Source organism: Bolinopsis microptera, chromosome 9 (assembly GCF_026151205.1).
Source record: "Bolinopsis microptera isolate Bmic1 chromosome 9, MBARI_Bmic_1.0, whole genome shotgun sequence".
Lineage (NCBI taxonomy): Eukaryota > Metazoa > Ctenophora > Tentaculata > Lobata > Bolinopsidae > Bolinopsis > Bolinopsis microptera.
This window is the reverse complement of record NC_087080.1, coordinates 17,034,832-17,054,224: the sequence shown is the minus strand read 5'-3', so window position 1 is coordinate 17,054,224 and position 19,393 is coordinate 17,034,832. Positions and strand designations below refer to the sequence as shown.

General features: G+C 37.1%; 2 protein-coding genes and 1 long non-coding RNA gene across 3 annotated transcripts in view; 1 reads left to right on the top strand and 2 right to left on the bottom strand.

Annotated features, from left to right (window-relative positions):
• LOC134820400 (large ribosomal subunit protein uL29-like) overlaps nucleotides 1–19,393 on the bottom strand; it is a 51,196-nt gene that overhangs the window by 15,403 nt on the left and 16,400 nt on the right. The gene's annotated exons all lie outside the window — the stretch shown is intronic.
• Nucleotides 1–19,393, top strand: part of LOC134820399 (melanopsin-B-like) — a 44,117-nt gene that overhangs the window by 12,630 nt on the left and 12,094 nt on the right. Inside the window, exons 2-3 of the mRNA XM_063830770.1 lie at nucleotides 9,217–9,327; nucleotides 9,469–9,567. Coding sequence (XP_063686840.1) covers nucleotides 9,228–9,327; nucleotides 9,469–9,567 — 199 coding nt within the window. The 5' untranslated portion in view covers nucleotides 9,217–9,227. The remainder of the gene's footprint in view (nucleotides 1–9,216; nucleotides 9,328–9,468; nucleotides 9,568–19,393) is intronic.
• LOC134820801 (uncharacterized) lies at nucleotides 620–4,130 on the bottom strand. Its single transcript, XR_010160924.1, has 4 exons — nucleotides 3,928–4,130; nucleotides 3,359–3,465; nucleotides 1,832–1,990; nucleotides 620–1,245 (listed from the first exon to the last, which is right to left on the bottom strand). It is a non-coding gene; the product is annotated as an uncharacterized LOC134820801 (long non-coding RNA).

The window sequence follows — 19,393 nt, the reverse complement described above, 5'->3', positions numbered from 1 at the left end:
CTCGGTGAGGCACAGTGGTGCATCTCGCCGATTGCGAGAAGCATTATTTGATGCGCGCGCGACCCAGTAGTGCATCGCGCTACAACACTCGACTGTCACGTGACTTTTTCAACCCGCTCTCTAGCTGGCCCTGAACGACTATTCGAAACTTTAACTCTATCTCATCCTTGCTCTAATTGATTATTTGTTTAATTGAGTAGCGCGCGCCCGCCTCACGGCGGTAAACAAGGGCGCCCGAAGTGACGCGAAAGCACATGGTTAGGTGAAACCCCAGGCTATTATGTTCATAAAAATATAAACGAATAAAGATTCGGCGGAATGACAGGCGCCCAGTAAACCAAAGTAAACCAGAGCCCTCTCGCTTGCAGTAGCGCGCGACCGCCGAAAGCGGCACAGGAGGTTGGAGGTGAATTAAGCGCGTCACGCAGTACTCGTACTAGACTCATGGCTAGGTGAAATCTGATCCCAACCCTAACCCTAACCCAATCCCTAACAAAAGCATAACACTCCTGCGCGCAGTGTTGTGACCTCCCTTCGTCGTAATTAGCTCGTATTCAGATTGAACAATTTTGAAGTCAAATAAATGTTGTTTCTTTTAGACTTAAATAAACAATATGGATGTAGTCCGAAAGTAATTTGTCTACTAAATAACATTTTGAAACTATGAACAAAATTGGCGAAAATTTGCCGTAGATGTGACCAAAAAACTACGCGCAGAACTAAATATTTCTTCATAGACGCGTGAAAATTTTTGAGTTTAACATTGAATATTTTAGCTTGGTTATTGTAATACTTAATTTTCAAGTCTCTATCCGATAACTAAATATTTTATCTTTACAACAGTATAAAATTTGTTTGTATATTTGCTAAATTAAAAAAACAGTAGGAATAGAAACGTCGAAGGTCTTGCGCTTATTTCAGTCCCAAAATATACTCTAATCATAAACTTCATAAAACCCACTGAAAATGATGTCTACAGGCATATTAAGCCCTTACACCTTCCCAAATCATTTAGCAAGGATTCAGAGCCAGTTTTTAAAATTAGCTTTCGAATATCATTGTTAAGACATAAAACTATAAATAAATGAGTGCCTTTTTCTCTTTCGTCTCGATAGTTTCTCTTTCATTTTAACATTATACATTAGTAAAAGCAATCAGCGATCTTTATTAATCATTGAAAGAGTAGAGTAATTGGTCCTCGTCAATGTTTAGTGTCTGATTACAGTTTCGGTCCGACCTCCACAACTGAAAAGATATTGGGGGTATTATCAGTTATGTAAATGGAAAAATTATATTTGCATCATAAAACTATGAAAACATTGAAACTAATGTTTTTGAAGGCTCGCCTATTCGTTTAAGCAATCAAATAGTCAGTGCATGCACAGTAAAGAACAGTTGAAGGCACCGGGAATGTTTCAAATATAACCTCTGTCTACTATCAAGTATCAGACCACACACTCCACACTCCACTATGTACTATAATGTACAATGGCAATTAAAATGTGTTCCCTCCATTTTAAAATCCGCGCATCTTGCGCCGTGACCATGACGGTCACAGCGCATGCTGGTGAACGGAGGTAGGCTGGTGAACGAGTTATTGGGACAAAATTGGAACATTTTGGAACATTGGTTACATCGGTTGTAGACATGCAGTGATTCCCAAACTTGGTTTGAGTGGTCCTAGGACCAATCTAAACGCTTTCCGGCCAGTTTTAAACCGTTCTGAGCACTTTTAGTTTTAGGAGAATATTAATTTTTGTTCATTTTCGTGCATTTTATGAACCTGGGTAATTTTCATGCTCATTGGAATTTAGAAGGTAAAATAACTCACATAACAGTGCTCCCGACAAGTTTCACGGATATAGTGATTGAGTTTCTAGTCACCTAGCCTCTTGGCCTGAAAGATTTCTTGTTCGGCAGGGTGACTGCTTGAACGTCAACTTCAACCTTTCCCACTGTGCACTGCATCGAATCGAGGTAGAGTTGTTAACTGAAATATTACATTCAGTCTAGCGACCTTTAAATCTGGGTCAAACTTAGTATTTCTGAAAGTTTCGCAAAATGTTATTGATTACAGAGGGTGTGTCACGCCACTCTCTCCTTAAGATCTTGCAGATGTTAGCACCATACCGTACCTGTTCATTATAATAGCCCTAGACTATTGCATGAGACAAGCCTTAAGCAAGCACCCTGAAATAGGATTTACCATTTAGCCTTATAGGAGTAGGAGAGTCAAGGTGGAGAAGATATCGGTCACTGGTTTTGTGGATGACATTGCTCTGATAGCAGATACTGAAAAGGAGACAGAGACGCTGATGCAAGAGATAGAAAGGGTTGCTGCCACAGTGGGACTTAGAATGAATGAAGGGAAAAACTAAATTCATTACTCAGAACATCGAGAACCCTGATACCATCAAGTCTCTGGGTAACCATGCTGAAAGAAAGCCTGTCTCTGAAGAAGGAGAGACGATAAAAACGTGATACGATACGGTATATTGAAATAAAGCCTGTCTCTGAAGAAGGAGAGACGATAAAAACGTGATACGATACGGTATGTTGAAATAAAGCCAGTCTCTGAAGAAGGAGAGATGATAAATACGTGATACGAAACGGTATGCGAAAGCTATGTAGTTGATCAGACTTAAAGTTACGTGTTCTTAAGAGGGTGAGAGGTTCTTTAGTAAGGCCGACTGATTAAATGAGGCTCTGAAATGAACGGGAATCTAGCAATAATAGCATGGAGAGTGGGGAAAATCAAAAAGCGGAATAAATAATCTAACTCTAAGTTAATGATAAACTGGTACAGAAATCAAAAGTCCGAACACGGAGTTTAGGAGTAGGAAATAACTGTGAACCAAACAAACAGAATGGCACCCGTGCATGATATGTTAAAATATGTACCGTTCTAGGATGCCTCCGCAAACTTTTGCTCCTCTGTAAATACACGTGTTAGTGCTGTAGCGAAAGCTATGTAGTCGATCAGACTTCAAGTTACGTGTTCTTATTAGGGTGAGAGGTTCTTTAGTAAGGCCGACTGATTAAATGAGGCTCTAAAATGAACGGGAATCTAGCATGAAGACTGGGGAAAATCAAAAAGCGGAATAAATAATCTAACTCTAAGTTCTCCACTACCTGAATATTGATCGGGAACAGGTTAGCCGCGTATGTGGAAAGAGTGAGTTAGATTATAGGTAACAACGGGTAGTCTCAAGCTACCCGTCTTTGCACCGTAACTTAGCCATCTGATCTAGAAGAGGAAGGAAGGTTATCATCTACACATACTGTATTAGGAAGTTAATCGTGTCCTAGCTACAGATCATACCTTATTAAGAAGTTTATCGTATCCTGAAAAAAATACCTTATTAGGAAGTTTATCGTGTCCTAGAAACAGGCCATATAACAGAATTATCACTTTCTCCTCCTCCCAATCCACAGTATTCCGGAGTTTCTGCAACGTCACTAAAACTGCAAAATATTGTAAGTTCATATGTAGATTCTATAAAAGGTTTGAATTAAAGCAGAGAGGTTAATAAGCACTTATCATATTTAGATTATAGTTCAGTCAGTTTTTTTTAGACGCCTCCATGAACCACCACGGGGTGACCTGCCCAGTAGTAAGAGCTGCCCAGTAGTAAGAGCTGCAGGAAATCACAAAAGCAATGAGGAATGTTGAAATTAAATGACTTTTGTCATTTATGGGTGCTTGTATAATAATTTTACCGCAAGATTTTGATAATCTTTGTAATAAACTAGTGCAATGATTGGACAAGTCACAATCAACAATGATAAAAGTGTTTTATATAAAATAACCTAAAGCGAGAATGTCGTTAGTTAACTATAAAATACAGTACCAAGCGATGTATTAAAGTAACACAATTATACTCGTTCTAATTGATATTAGCTTACTTTGATTCAACGAAAACCTACCTTTTATCTGCTTTCGTGAAATTCAAAAGTGATGTTAAAGTAACACGAGCCCTTTAAAGCTTGCAGGGGTTCCTCCTATTATCGTTGATCAATTATGTACCAAGTACACTATGTAATACAGCAAAGTCGTCAGTCGATAACTGCTGTTAAAGCCATGAAAGTTCAAAGCGAGTGCAGAAACAAAAAATGGCGCGAAATCATAATGTTCAAGCCACACGTACAACGTATGATCTGCATTATGCTCCTTCATCAACTAATTCTAGTTTTAAACGATTTTGACACGCTAAAATGCGCGCGTGGATTTGCGCGGCGCGTAGAAAAATTTTAAAGCTGTCGGATAGAGGTTAATAAATTTTTCTACTGTCAACACAGCCCAAGTTATTCATGTTTTAATATCAAAAAATGTCCGATTTTTTTGTATTATTTTTAACTAATTTCCTTTTCAAATCGCTGCCACATCAAAATTATTTTACGAAAGTACATTAAATTTTCACAGAAAGCAAGCTCAATCGTTTTAGAACTAAATTAAAAAAAGAATTTAATATAAAAATGTTAAAACTTTAAAATTATCGATGGAATAAATTGCCAACGTCCAAATGTGTGTAAAATACGACGAAGGGAGGTCACAACACTGCGCGCAGGAGTGCATAAGCTGAAAGCCTGAACACTAACGAGAAAATCGACCAACTTCCGTATACGGTCATACTGAGGTACATAAATCCCTTACTCCTTCGTAAATCTAACCAAGTATGGAATCGACCCTTTAAATAACGGCCTAAATTATGGGTTTTGAGGTACATCAACACAAAATTTTTAAATTCTGAAAAAGTTCAGACGATTATCTACAGACCAGTTTTTGAATTTTGTAATTTCGATATTCAGAAGTAAAGTTATGACCCGTCGAAAAATATTGATTTCATCATAAAATACACATACAATTTCAAACACGCCAATAATTCTGACACCCTGCTGTACAATACATCTCCTTCCTATTTCTGGCTATGAGATCTGCTTATCTGTTTACAAATTGCTATACTCTTTCGACATACCTGAGCCAGATGTGAGAAATACAGCTGGGTTGGAGGTTGCCTTCTCCATATTTAATTCAACACTCTCTCTAGTTACTCATCTTTTTTCTCGATCTCGTTAATTTCGTATACTTCTTGAAGAGTCTTTGTCCTATTTTATAAGCGATTGGTGGTGTGAAACCCTAATTTCAAGAAAGGTCTTATCAAATGGAGATTGGAGTCCAAACTCCTCTAGCAGATACATCAAGCCGAGCTTGGTCAGCAGTTATAGTCTTGGGGTTGAGACAGTCACCCTCGTTTACCTGTAGCTGGGGTTCAACCTTCACATCATGACATACCTCACGCAGGAGATTTGCCATTGTGTCTCTGATGTGATTGTGGGTCATTATCACATAGCGTATGTTATTGCCCACGTTAAGGGGCCTGTTAATAATTAATTAAATTATTAACTATTTTAGATTTAATAATAATAATAATAGTTAGTGGAGTCTGTGCAAGGAATACGGCTTCCCACGCAGTAAAAGGTGGTACGAACACCGGGCAGAGAAGGTGCTGGAGAACGGACAAGTCAAGATATTGTGGGACTTCCATGTCCAGTCGGACCACGTTATCGAACACTGTAGACCGGATCTCCTCCTGGTAGACAAGGTAACCAACGCAGCAACCATCATTGACGTTGCAGTCCCAGGAGATACCCGGATCTTGGATAGAGAACAAGAAAAGATTCTGAAATATCAAGACCTGAAAAGAGAAATTAAGAAGAACTGGAATTTACGAAAGGTCACAATCGTCCCCGTGGTGATAGGCGCATTAGGAACTATCACCATAAACTTTCGTAAACACCTCGACGCAGTCCACTGCAATCTGAGCATCTCTAATCTCCAGAAGACAGCTCTGCTTGGATCAGCCAGGATTCTCAGGATGGTCTTAGACATATAATATATTTGAGTGTATAATACACTGTAAATACTCTTTTTTTTAGTTTAATTTTCACTGGGTACTCTAATAAACACTTTTTACCTGGTCCTCTTATTTTTCTTCCCTTGCTATGCAAGCCCTGTCTCTTGTTTATACAATTTTTAACTCGTATATTGGGTAGATTGAGTATTTATTATGGATTTTATATTGTTGTTAGCCCTGCTGATTTGTGTATTAGTAATGATTACCTATCTGATGGACTACGGTATATACAGTTGATGGTAGTTTTCTCTTATTTTTCTTCTCTTGCTCTGCAAGCCCTGATTCTTGTATAAACATATTGTTTGATATAATATTGTATATTTTTGTATTGATTGTGGTATTTTGTGTGCCAGATTCAGCAATGGGTTCTTGCTGAATCACTGTATATTACACTCTGTGACTAGTCCCTTTGATCCATCTCTTGCCCTGCAAGCCCTGTTTCTTGTCTATACAGCATATAATTATCATGTATCACATTGTAGTATGTAATAAACATTTGTAGTAGTGTAGGATTGTTTGAATTTCTTTTTGCTATGTTTTATAATATTTATTTGTATAATTTGTGAGTGTTTCTCCCGCTTTTCTTCCCTTGCGCAGCAAGCCCTGTCTCTTGTAAAAACAACCTTGAAAGTTTTGTAGATACATATAGTTTCTACACCTTTATCCTCTGGTCCCTAGGGTCAGCTGATCCCGGGCCAGAGGAAAACTACCCAATGAAACTAATAAATCAATGAAACTAATAAATCAATGTTTTAGCTCATTTTACAAAGTCAAATATTTAAAACAATTAAAATTGTATAGTGCTCAATTTGTAAATGACTAGTTGATCTTTGCTATTGGAAGTTTGTCAAGGACTGGCAGCTAGCGGGGCAAGGAATGCACGGGCTTAGGGGCTTTTGTGCACACCAGAACACTAGCTCGGTAGATTTTTGGAAACTAGAAGGACTGAAAACTAAAATTGTTTTTGATGGAGGCTGAGGCATGTTTTTGAGAGGGACGGTATGATAGCTTGTGGTAACAACTGGCCTTTACTTTAATAGGATGAAGTTTTAGTTTTAGGACAGGAAGAAGGCATTAAGAAGATTTGCTCTTTGTTTACAAGGCAGAATATAAGCAATGTTGGTTATAATATGTATCAATATCTAGATCTTCGTTTATCAATTTTCACTAAATGGGTTTAAAATTTTAATAGGGAGGGAAATTCATCAACTTTATTAAGTACCTATCAAAAATAAATCTTATATCAATGTAATATATTAAAAATCATAATCCTAAGTCTAATAATAAATCTGTTAAAAACACTTTCTCACTACACTGCGCTCACACACGTTAGTAAGACAAAGGAAAATGCACACCCAGCTAATTTTCAATTTCAAGATAATCATTTTGGATGTGTGGACCCTAGGGTAGACTTAATGTCAAAATTTAGATTAGAGCATTCGAAATCTTTGTTTGTCCAATCAAGATCAGCATGGTTATGCTGGTTGACGAGCAGTGATTGCTTCATCCTAGACTTCAGGCAGGCCACACTTAGACAGTAGTCACGTATACCAAGCTTAGGCACAATTACGTTCCAAATACGAGTCGTTCTGCTATTGAAGTTGTCAGGGGGGTCTGCTTGGCTTAGTATAAGGGTGGGTTTCCTACTTGAGCAGGTGAAATTTTCATGGAGGGAAATCGGAGCACGGAATTTCATGATTTTATAGAGCTCAAGGAAACAATGGTAAGTGTACAGGTTTTGGACGGCAAGTATTCCGTGTTCCTTGAACAAAGGTTTCGTGTGCTCTTTCAAGAAAAATTTTTTGTTCAGATTTTGGTTGCCAAACGGTCGAGCACGAGCACAGGTCTTAAATTTATCTAGGTATGCCTCCCTGTCGCCAAACAGTACCCTGAGACAATATTTTTGTGCTTTGAATACAGAACTTATACGAGTTTTGGCTGCCCCACCCCAAACCGTGATACAATAGGAGAGGTGTGATTCAAATAGAGTGTAATACAACTGGCGGTGTAAGAAATCTGGGAGGGAGCAGCGTAGGCGGCAGAGAGTTGATGTTGCATGGCTGAGAGAACGCCTAAGTGATTTTATATGTTCTTCCCAGGTTAGCTTTTCATCGATGACGACTCCCAGAAACTTAGCAGATGCAACTTGTTTTATTGGAAAGTTATCAATGGTTAGAGTATATTCAGAATTATTGTCAGTCTGGGAGGACGATGCTGGTTTAAAGTGAATGAAACAGCATTTAGACAAGTTGACATGGAGTTTGTTTGCTCGCATGTAGGAATATAAACTAGCTAAAAGAGAATTACCACGCATATATGCCTCCTTTTTAGATTTCCCAGTCACAAATATATTGGTGTCATCAGCGAAGGTGACAAATGATCCCAAACTGGAGCTGTTGGCGATATCATTAATATATAGGAGAAATAAGAGAGGTCCAAGAATCGAACCCTGAGGGACTCCAAACTGTATTTTCAAGGCGTCAGATTTCTCACCAACAACTTCAGTATATTGTGATCTATTTGTTAAGTAACTTTTTATAAGATCATTTGCCACCCCACGTATCCCATAGCCCTGTAATTTGACAAGTAATGTACCATGATCTATTGTATCAAAAGGTCTGACGCCTAGGCAGTCGAGACCTCTTATTGAGACCCTTTATAATAATAGTCAGCTCATTAGTCATCAGCTTGGAGGCTGTGTACTCAAACTGGTTTCTTTGTGGGGTTTACCAATGCCCAATCCTCCCAATCTTATCGGTAAACTTAACACATCTCTCTCTAAGTCAGAGATCTCCCTGCCCAGCATCTTTGGTAGAAGCTTTTGTCTTATCTTGTCTTCTAGCAGCTCCATGGCTTCAGAGATGTGTGGCACAGTCCTTTATCGGATGTTTAAGGGGGCCGGGGGGGGGGGGGGGGGGGGTCTTCATCAAAATTCTCTCGAAATTGACTTTATAGTTGTTTCTGATAGAGGGGAGTGATATCTATCAGCTGTTTTTGGTCCCATGGAAAAATATTGTTCTTAGCCGAAATTATTGCCGGTCAAAGGTCAGCGCTTATGTGTAATTGTATTGCGCGAGCGATTTTGAATCGCGCGCCCTGAAAATCGAGTCTAAAAATCTATCTTCTCCTACATTTTTTGAGCAATCACCCTGAAACTTTCAGGATATGTTCTAAGGACCATTTAGAAGAGATTGTCGGGCCAGAATTTTGAGATAGGCCTTAGAACATTTTTTATTCGATTTTGAAAATCTTGGACCTCGTTTTTTGACGATTTTTTTGATCCAAAAACAAATATTTTTAGCTGTTACTTCAATGGGGTCAGAGCATGAAGAAGTGATAGCTGGAGGAATGAGCATGCAACGAATAGTCATGACACTTGCATTCACTGTCATGAGCATCATCTCTGTGGCAGGTTTGGATTTAGTTTACAGGAATTAAAATTAATTAAGAAAGCTGCTACTGGCTTTCTCATTTTCATTCAAACCTCACAGTTCCAGTTCACATTATTATCGTATAACCGTCCCATTAAATAAATTAAATAATAAATTTTCAGGAAATTTCCACATCATCTACTCAATATCATCTGTGAGAAAACTACAAACAGTTGCCAACAGTTTCCTCTTCAGTCTGGCAATTGCTGACTTCATCGTTGGTGAGTGCATGCAATTAATTAATTATTAATTATTAATCAATTAAATACACACGTAATATTTCAGGTTGGTTTTATTTGTACAGTAGTCGAGGTCTTAGGTACACTGTACAGAGTTTAAAATATGTTTTTATGAGACAGTTGTGGAAATATCTCATTACGCTATATTATGTTATTTGTATTATATACCTTGCTATGGCAGATGTTTGCGAGCTACGGGACTATTATTTACTAGAACGTTAAGCCCCAGTGATTGGTGGTAGTATTATTTACTAGAACGTTAAGCCCCAGTGATTGGTGGAAGTATTCCACAGAATATGAACTATTCCTGATCAGGCTCATTAACTTTTTACTGTGCTAGTTTAGCAGTGCAGCTGTTGCCTACTTAGTGTCACTCAATTGTTACTACTTTACTGTAGGAATATAGGAGTATAGGCAAATTACCACCAGTCTCCATGTCTATTGTCCAAATCTCTGTTGTGTAGTAAGCCCTGAGTTAGTACTACACAATGACCTCTAATGACTTTGCAACTTATTTCTTCATAAATATTGAAAACGTGTTTCTGCTTCAAATAATTGCTTCAAATACCTGCCAGTTCTACTTAATATTTGCTATCAAAACTTTTCAATTTCCATCTGTTATCACACTTAAAATACAATATCTATATTCTAGAAACTACATGAAGCTGCTAAAAAAGATACAGAGATACAGCTCACTGCATTCCTCCACTTACAACCACACCTGGTTTCAATAAGTCGTGGGAGATGTCCCACCAAGATTGGTTTATATCAAGTTATTGCTTACCCTGGTCACTGAACCATGCCTAAATAATGCGATCTCGTGGTGGACAGGCTCAGATATCTGGGTAGCCTCAAACCAGCTTCCTCGGCTGGTTACCAGCTGTTAGAAAAGATAATTTCATCTCTTAGCACAATCAGGAAGGCACGACTTTTTGCAGCACGGGTTTGATAGCCAATTTTGCGAAGGACTGGTGGCTATAATATGATGTAATAATACTCCTCACCGACTAATTTTTAGAAACAAGCCGGATTTCCTCTGTCTCTGTTAACCGGGATTAAAATGTAAGATAATAACATCTTCACAAACTTTGTAATTCTGTAATAATTTGTAATTAAGATCCGATGTTGTCATTAAGAAAATAAACCAGGAATTCTGCCAAGGTGTTGAAACAGCTCTCCCCGGAGCTACTCAGTACTGTATACAGAAAGTAAACTCTTAGAAAATCACTGTTCTAGTCAAAGACAGTGTACTTGGTCGTGGAATTGGTAAAGTGTCTCTTTAACAGCTTCGTAACACCACGTGTCAACCTTAACCTCATGTTAAGATACAACCCTTGAGAGTCGAGTATGATATACAGTGTTTAGTGTTATATACTGCTCCTTCAGAATACCCTTCAGTGTTTAGTGTTGGTGAACCACGTGACTAACCACGTGATAAGGTGTTTTAGTTCGATGTAAGTAAATGTGACAATACATTGATCTAACAAATGAGTCCGCTAGTAAAGACAGGTGGCCTGTTTTCCACAGTAATATTCGCACATGTGCCCCACATTAGGGGCTGGTGGATTTCATTTGAATTGAGAAATATTCACACTTAAATGTTACACTTAACAAATTGGAGCCAGAAATCACTCCGGAATCTATATAGATTATTATATAGATTCACGAGGATATGTAATATTCAATATGATAGGATTGAAAATGAAATGACCAAATCTATTAGCCTTAAAGTATGAGGGATGTGATCATATTTAGTTTATCATATCCGGTATATAATAGTATTTCAATCTGCTCAATGTGATTAAATTGTGTTATGATATGATTTATATATTTAATGCACATAGTACAATGTACCTCTCCTTGCACTAGCTCGTGCTTTTGAAATAGGATCTTGAATTAAGGGACTTCTTTAAGAAAACTATTTCCTAAAATTTTAAGATTATACAGGGTGTCCCAGAAGTAACCATTTAAACTTTAATAACTCACAGGGGTCACCCCCTACTATCAAAAATATTCAAAATTTTCACCTTAATTTCTAACAGGTGCTCATAAAGGCGAAATCTAAAGCATGAAATATTGAATAATCTCTCTGAGAAACACAAATCCAAGAAGTTGCGATTTTATCTCGTGATTCTCACTCATTCTGTACTAAGTAAATCAGGCCGGTCAGTTGACAATGGGTCATTTCACTGATCCAATCAAACAAACAGTGTAGAGAATTAATGATATAGAGTATCTCGTTCTAACTCTGATCTAGCTTCATCCTACGTCTTAACCTCGTATACCTCGAGTTATTTTCTGAGCAGATGAGGTTTAAGATACTTGTGCGGCGGAGATTATTATCGTAAATTAAACTTTTAAGAGTTACAAAATAATTTAACAATGTTACTTGTTATTTCCATATTTAAGAAGTCTAACACGTACATGATATAGTTATATTAGGTATATATATCACCTAACCTAGCTTCAATTGTACCACACTACTCCAAACATACACTATATTAATGGTATTACAGACTACTCGCTTGATTATACGGGTATATGGCCCCCAGAATATAGGTCGCTTTTTGAGCACTTAGAAACAGGTGTTAAAACTACTTCTAAGCATGTTTAAGGCTGTAAATATGTACATAATAACCCTTTAAATGTTTCTTGGGTAGTTGAAAATAATTATTAGGTTTTTAAGTGTACTTTTTTTTCACCTGTAAAAATACCATTTTTTTACAGGGCCCCCAGAATATAGGTCCAAACATCTGTTCCTAAGTTGTTCTAAAATTGTCACAGACAGTTATATGCAGTCAGAATATGTTGCTGAGACTGTATTGATGATGCCAATGGCTCCAGATACTAAATTGAAATGGTTTAGAGTATACTTAATAACAAAAAATCAAAAACTACGGCCCCCAGAATATAGGTATGCAAAAATCGTCCTCAAATACTCCACCTTCATACATTTTGATGATGCCATCTCTTCAGCATATGTTCTTTAACTGTTTCTCATCACTACCCCACATTCCTTAATGCTCAGGGTGACAGAGAAAATGCAGAATCTTGGTCGCTATTTTTTTTTAAAAACCTATATTCTGGGGGCCATATACCCGTAATGAGTAAAATCTTTAATTTTACTAGTTAAAAAGCTTTCATGCACTCATTTAGTAGGGATCTTAACTAAATACTTAAATAAGATTGAAGGAGTGTCCCTAGATATGATTGAGGGGGGCTGTTTTTATCTGTATCAATACAATGTGCACCTCAATGACTGTAAATCAGACATTTTTAGCCGCCAAATTTTTTTAAAGGCCTAACTCAAAATTCTGTCCCAAAACTTAAGGTCATGAGACAATTCTACGTTGATTCTGAAAATTTCATGTGAAAATATTGAAACCCTATTGAGTTCTATTGTTTTGAGCGAAGTCAGTTTGAGATATGGGCGATTTTGTTCATTTTTTGCGATTATTTGAACACATAATCCACAGTTAGGTAGATATTGAGCTGATAATCATAGAGAATGTGTAATATATGCTTACCTTCCATATAAAGTTGGTTTCATTCAAAAATATTGATATTTGACCAATTTATGGACCAAAATCGATCAAATTTGGTGCATATGCCCAAATATGGGCATATGGTTTTTGTTTTTATCCCATAACTCGGCCAATTTTTATCCAATTTTGATAAAACTTGATATGTGGGTTCAGGAGACTATTAGCTACAAGTAGAGCATCCCAAAGCATGGTTTTGGGCATGTTCAGGGTTTTTGACCAACCTATATTCTGGGGGTCGTATAGACCTATATTCTGGGGGCCCGTAAAATTGTGGTGGCCATAACTTTTTTCCAAATTGTCAGTTTGCAGATGTCTCGATGAAAAGATAGCTTAAAATAATACTTATACTCATACCAGTAGTCTTAATGGCATGTGTTGGACAGATTTTTGTCATGACAATTTTTCGCCATATTTACCCCTCTAGAAAATGACAACATCGTTTAAATCTTTCGCTGTCATGACCAAATATACCAAAATACCTCATGTAGGTCCACAATTTGTATCCAGAAACATTAGTTACATGTTTTACTCCAACCTAGCAGTAACAGATCCCATTAGTATCGCTTATCTTGGTTAGAACTGTATCCACTAACATGACCTATATTTTGGGGGCCACCTATATTCTGGGGGCCATATACCCGTATTACTCCAAATGAAACATTTTCCCTCTTGCTGGTCTGATGCCGACCAATAGCCCACACTCTAGTAGTGTAAATATACTCTAGTAGTGTAAATATACTCTAGTAGTGTATTTATATACTCTAGTAGGTGAGACAACAATGAGCGATGTTTCAAGGTCGTTGGTCGTGACGTGTAACATGACATGTTACGGAAGTGACATATTGTGTCACTATATATCAGTAGAATTACCACACCATTGTGAGACTTCTGAGTTCAGAGTCATGGCGTACCACGTGACATACCAGAACTTGCACTGTTACAGTGACATGACACAGAACTAGATAATTGTCAGTCAGATCATACCCGGTACCCTCTATCTTTATACCTACTATCCTGCACTATATATAATACTATACTGTACTTTATCTGCTAGAGCTAGACCTGAACTGAGTGACCCCGAAATGAGGTGTTTCTATCTAAAGACACAGAACTACTATTACTACCAACTATTACACACTATTACTAACCTACTAACTGAGTAACCTTGACCCAAGAGGTACGATCATTGTCTATCCTAGTAGTTAGTACCACTCTAAACTGTAGGGATATTAGTCCAGGCTTCGTGCAGGTTTGTCTGGCTTCTGTTAGTGAGATCCCCAGCTGAGAGAACAAAGTCTGGGAACTTCCTTCCTTGAAAAATATGTTTACACTAAAGATAGGTGACTGCAGGTCGCAGTAACTTATTATGCTATTACACTAGAGATCTTGACTACAGAGCTGACAAGTTAGGGTTTTTATTTAAATAATAAAACTGCAGGCTGGTAAATAGGCAAAGGACAATGGGACGTAATATGTCCCTCATAATAATATGTTCCTGACGTTATTTGTCAGCTTAGCAATTTAACTAAGTGTCTCGTCGACTGCTGTAATGCGACGATAATGTCACTAAATAAATTGTTGAATAAAAGAGTTAAATAAATGCGGTGAGACTTTTGCAAGGAATACAAATTAAGAATTAGTTGTTGAGGGAGATTATTAGGGAGAATCAAGTTCTTAAGGGAGCGGAGATTATTTTATTTTATTTATTCTCCTGTTCTAATAATGTAAAAAAGTAGACAGTAACAATCTATGATGTTGCCAAGCTATTCTACAACAATGCATCTTTCTCCTAAAAACATGTTTTTCTCGACATTGTCTCGTCGTCAGTGGAATGGCGGAAACAATGAAACTACATATCATCAAATACCTAGAACTTGATGCTTTATATTCTTTTGTTCCAAGTACAGTGACAAATTATGTCTATCAATGAAGCAATTAGTATCTGGTCTTTTCATTTTAATTTTCCGTTGCCAGATCATTTGCCTTAAATTAATATAGAATTCAGCAAAATATCTCAGGTTAGTCAAATTGACGCAAACTTTCGATTGGCGATTGAGCAGCTTCATTTCGTAAGATGCAATATTATATTGCGCAAGAAGTGCCATTCCTGCCTAAACACTAAAACTTGTTTGTGTGCGGCAAATTTTGAGACAAAAACACCACAAGCTGAACAATTCGCCAAATTCGCAGACTTTAGGTACTTTCAGGTTGGATTATTCAACAGCGTTTCGAACTAATTAAAACACTACATATCTATTGAGAACGTTACAGAAGGAATTTATTGTAGTAGAGGGATCCTCTTCTCTTGTCTCATAATAGGCTATTTTCTCTCACTCAGAGTGAGATTCCTGGCAATTCAAGATGTATAAATCTTTAGACTAACCCTCATTGAAGGCCAAGGTTTTACAGTGATTCTGTGATTGTGGCAGAGTATTCCGATTCAATATTATAACTTTACCATAATATAATATTATAATGTAATGTAGACTGTGGTTATGTGTATAATACATAATTAAGTACAAATAAGCCAACGTTTGTATAACCTAAAGTGACTCAATTTCAATTTGTTGAGTTATTAATTTTGCCAATTCAAAGCTATTTACAATCATGTATTGGTAATTTTTGTTTGGAGATCATACAATAATATCGAAACAATTTATTTCAATGACATATTTAAACTTGACGCATAAAAACTACAACCTTCAGAAACTCCACAATTCCTTGTTCCTCCTTAATAACACTGTGGTACAGTAATAGTAGTAGTGATACAGTTAACAGTAGTATAGTAAACGTTTTGTCGCTATCAGTAATGATACTGTAATACTATATCTTGTTGAAACAATAGTCATTGGTAATGTTCCACACATCATAGAAACCACACTTCACATACCCCATCTGGTAGGGTCTAGTATATAAGTCTGTATAGTATAGTAGGTCCGACCTTACCACACTCCCTCTCTTAACAAGGGTCTACTTTCTAACAAATGGGTCTGGAATTTATCTGGTTTGCTCAGTTACAGCAGCTCTCATAGAACCCTACAATTCAATCTTAGGATATGTTTTAGTGATATGATTGTGACGTAACTTAATGGGTAATGACATTAAACTAGCCCTTTTTACATGGACCACCTGGTTCATGTACAATATTCACTGTACCTCTACTGCACATTACACACTGTGTACGCCGTACGTGTATAGTACGCCGTACGCGGTATTCTTAATTTAGACTTCTGTCTAAGACTTATGCCCTGATATTTTAACTGTTAACAACCAAAATTGATTTAATGACTAAATTGCCGTCCTGCAGGATTAAATTTATCCTAATAGTTTTATATATTATATAACTATAGAATAGTTTTATCCCATCCTTGTCACTTTTGAATTTAATACTTCCAATCGTTTATATTCTGCATACCGGAATATAAAACACATTCTTTATCTTCACCCTTATACGGCCCCATCATCAGGATTAAGCTCGGAGAAGCAGTTCTGTAGAAATATGTTAGTTACGATAATCTGAAGTTGGTCACGTGTCCTACATTCCACTTTAATTCCTGTCATTCCAATCAAATAAGTGAGCGCTTTATCCTCCGATTTGATCATTTTTCTGCAGATTAATCGAATGTGCTTTGCTGCCCAGAATTAGTAGAGACACTTGTACTTGTGTCCACACAAAAGATATCAAATTAGCTATTGTGGCGGGGACGTGTATAAACAAATCTAAAACTTACAGTAAAACCTCAAGATGTGGGGGGGGGGGGGGGGGGGGGGGCGTCACGTACGGCACTTGATACCTGATCCCCCCTTCTCGAACACGCCTCACACAATTTCACATATTACGATACCATCGGACACGCTCCAATGCAATATTACTACTTCTACCTACTGCTACTACTAATACTAGTATCATGATAGCATAAAAGTAGGATATTGTGCTACTTTTACATAAACACGTACCGGCGATGGTGGAACTCTGTTTGGAGCAGCTCTGAAAGATTTCAATAATTCACCATGCATTCAAATTGGAATTTTAAAAGCTTGCTGAAGTAGAATGATATTGTATATTTTATACCGTCCACTTAACACAGATATAGATATAGATGTGTTAAATGAAGTGTTAGAGATATCACCACTATTTTACTACCAAGTGTATTTTATAACAATTCCTACAGGAGCAGTAGTGATACCGACCACTATTATCACCACTATTTTACTACCAAGTGTATTTTATAACAATTCCCACAGGAGCAGTAGTGATACCGACCACTATTATCACCACTATTTTACTACCAAGTGTATTTTATAACAATTCCTACAGGAGCAGTAGTGATACCGACCACTATTATCACCACTATTTTACTACCAAGTGTATTTTATAACAATTCCTACAGGAGCAGTAGTGATACCGACCACTATTATCACCACTATTTTACTACCAAGTGTATTTTATAACAATTCCTACAGGAGCAGTAGTGATACCGACCACTATTATCACCACTATTTTACTACCAAGTGTATTTTATAACAATTCCTACAGGAGCAGTAGTGATACCGACCACTATTATCACCACTATTTTACTACCAAGTGTATTTTATAACAATTCCTACAGGAGCAGTAGTGATACCGACCACTATTATCACCACTATTTTACTACCAAGTGTATTTTATAACAATTCCTACAGGAGCAGTAGTGATACCGACCACTATTATCACCACTATTTTACTACCAAGTGTATTTTATAACAATTCCTACAGGAGCAGTAGTGATACCGACCACTATTATCACCACTATTTTACTACCAAGTGTATTTTATAACAATTCCTACAGGAGCAGTAGTGATACCGACCACTATTATCACCACTATTTTACTACCAAGTGTATTTTATAACAATTCCTACAGGAGCAGTAGTGATACCGACCACTATTATCACCACTATTTTACTACCAAGTGTATTTTATAACAATTCCTACAGGAGCAGTAGTGATACCGACCACTATTATCACCACTATTTTACTACCAAGTGTATTTTATAACAATTCCTACAGGAGCAGTAGTGATACCGACCACTATTATCACCACTATTTTACTACCAAGTGTATTTTATAACAATTCCTACAGGAGCAGTAGTGATACCGACCACTATTATCACCACTATTTTACTACCAAGTGTATTTTATAACAATTCCTACAGGAGCAGTAGTGATACCGACCACTATTATCACCACTATTTTACTACCAAGTGTATTTTATAACAATTCCTACAGGAGCAGTAGTGATACCGACCACTATTATCACCACTATTTTACTACCAAGTGTATTTTATAACAATTCCTACAGGAGCAGTAGTGATACCGACCACTATTATCACCACTATTTTACTACCAAGTGTATTTTATAACAATTCCTACAGGAGCAGTAGTGATACCGACCACTATTATCACCACTATTTTACTACCAAGTGTATTTTATAACAATTCCTACAGGAGCAGTAGTGATACCGACCACTATTATCACCACTATTTTACTACCAAGTGTATTTTATAACAATTCCTACAGGAGCAGTAGTGATACCGACCACTATTATCACCACTATTTTACTACCAAGTGTATTTTATAACAATTCCTACAGGAGCAGTAGTGATACCGACCACTATTATCACCACTATTTTACTACAAGTGTATTTTATAACAATTCCTACAGGAGCAGTAGTGATACCGACCACTATTATCACCACTATTTTACTACCAAGTAGTGTATTTTATAACAATTCCTACAGGAGCAGTAGTGATACCGACCACTATTATCACCACTATTTTACTACCAAGTGTATTTTATAACAATTCCTACAGGAGCAGTAGTGATACCGACCACTATTATCACCACTATTTTACTACCAAGTGTATTTTATAACAATTCCTACAGGAGCAGTAGTGATACCGACCACTATTATCACCACTATTTTACTACCAAGTGTATTTTATAACAATTCCTACAGGAGCAGTAGTGATACCGACCACTATTATCACCACTATTTTACTACCAAGTGTATTTTATAACAATTCCTACAGGAGCAGTAGTGATACCGACCACTATTATCACCACTATTTTACTACCAAGTGTATTTTATAACAATTCCTACAGGAGCAGTAGTGATACCGACCACTATTATCACCACTATTTTACTACCAAGTGTATTTTATAACAATTCCTACAGGAGCAGTAGTGATACCGACCACTATTATCACCACTATTTTACTAC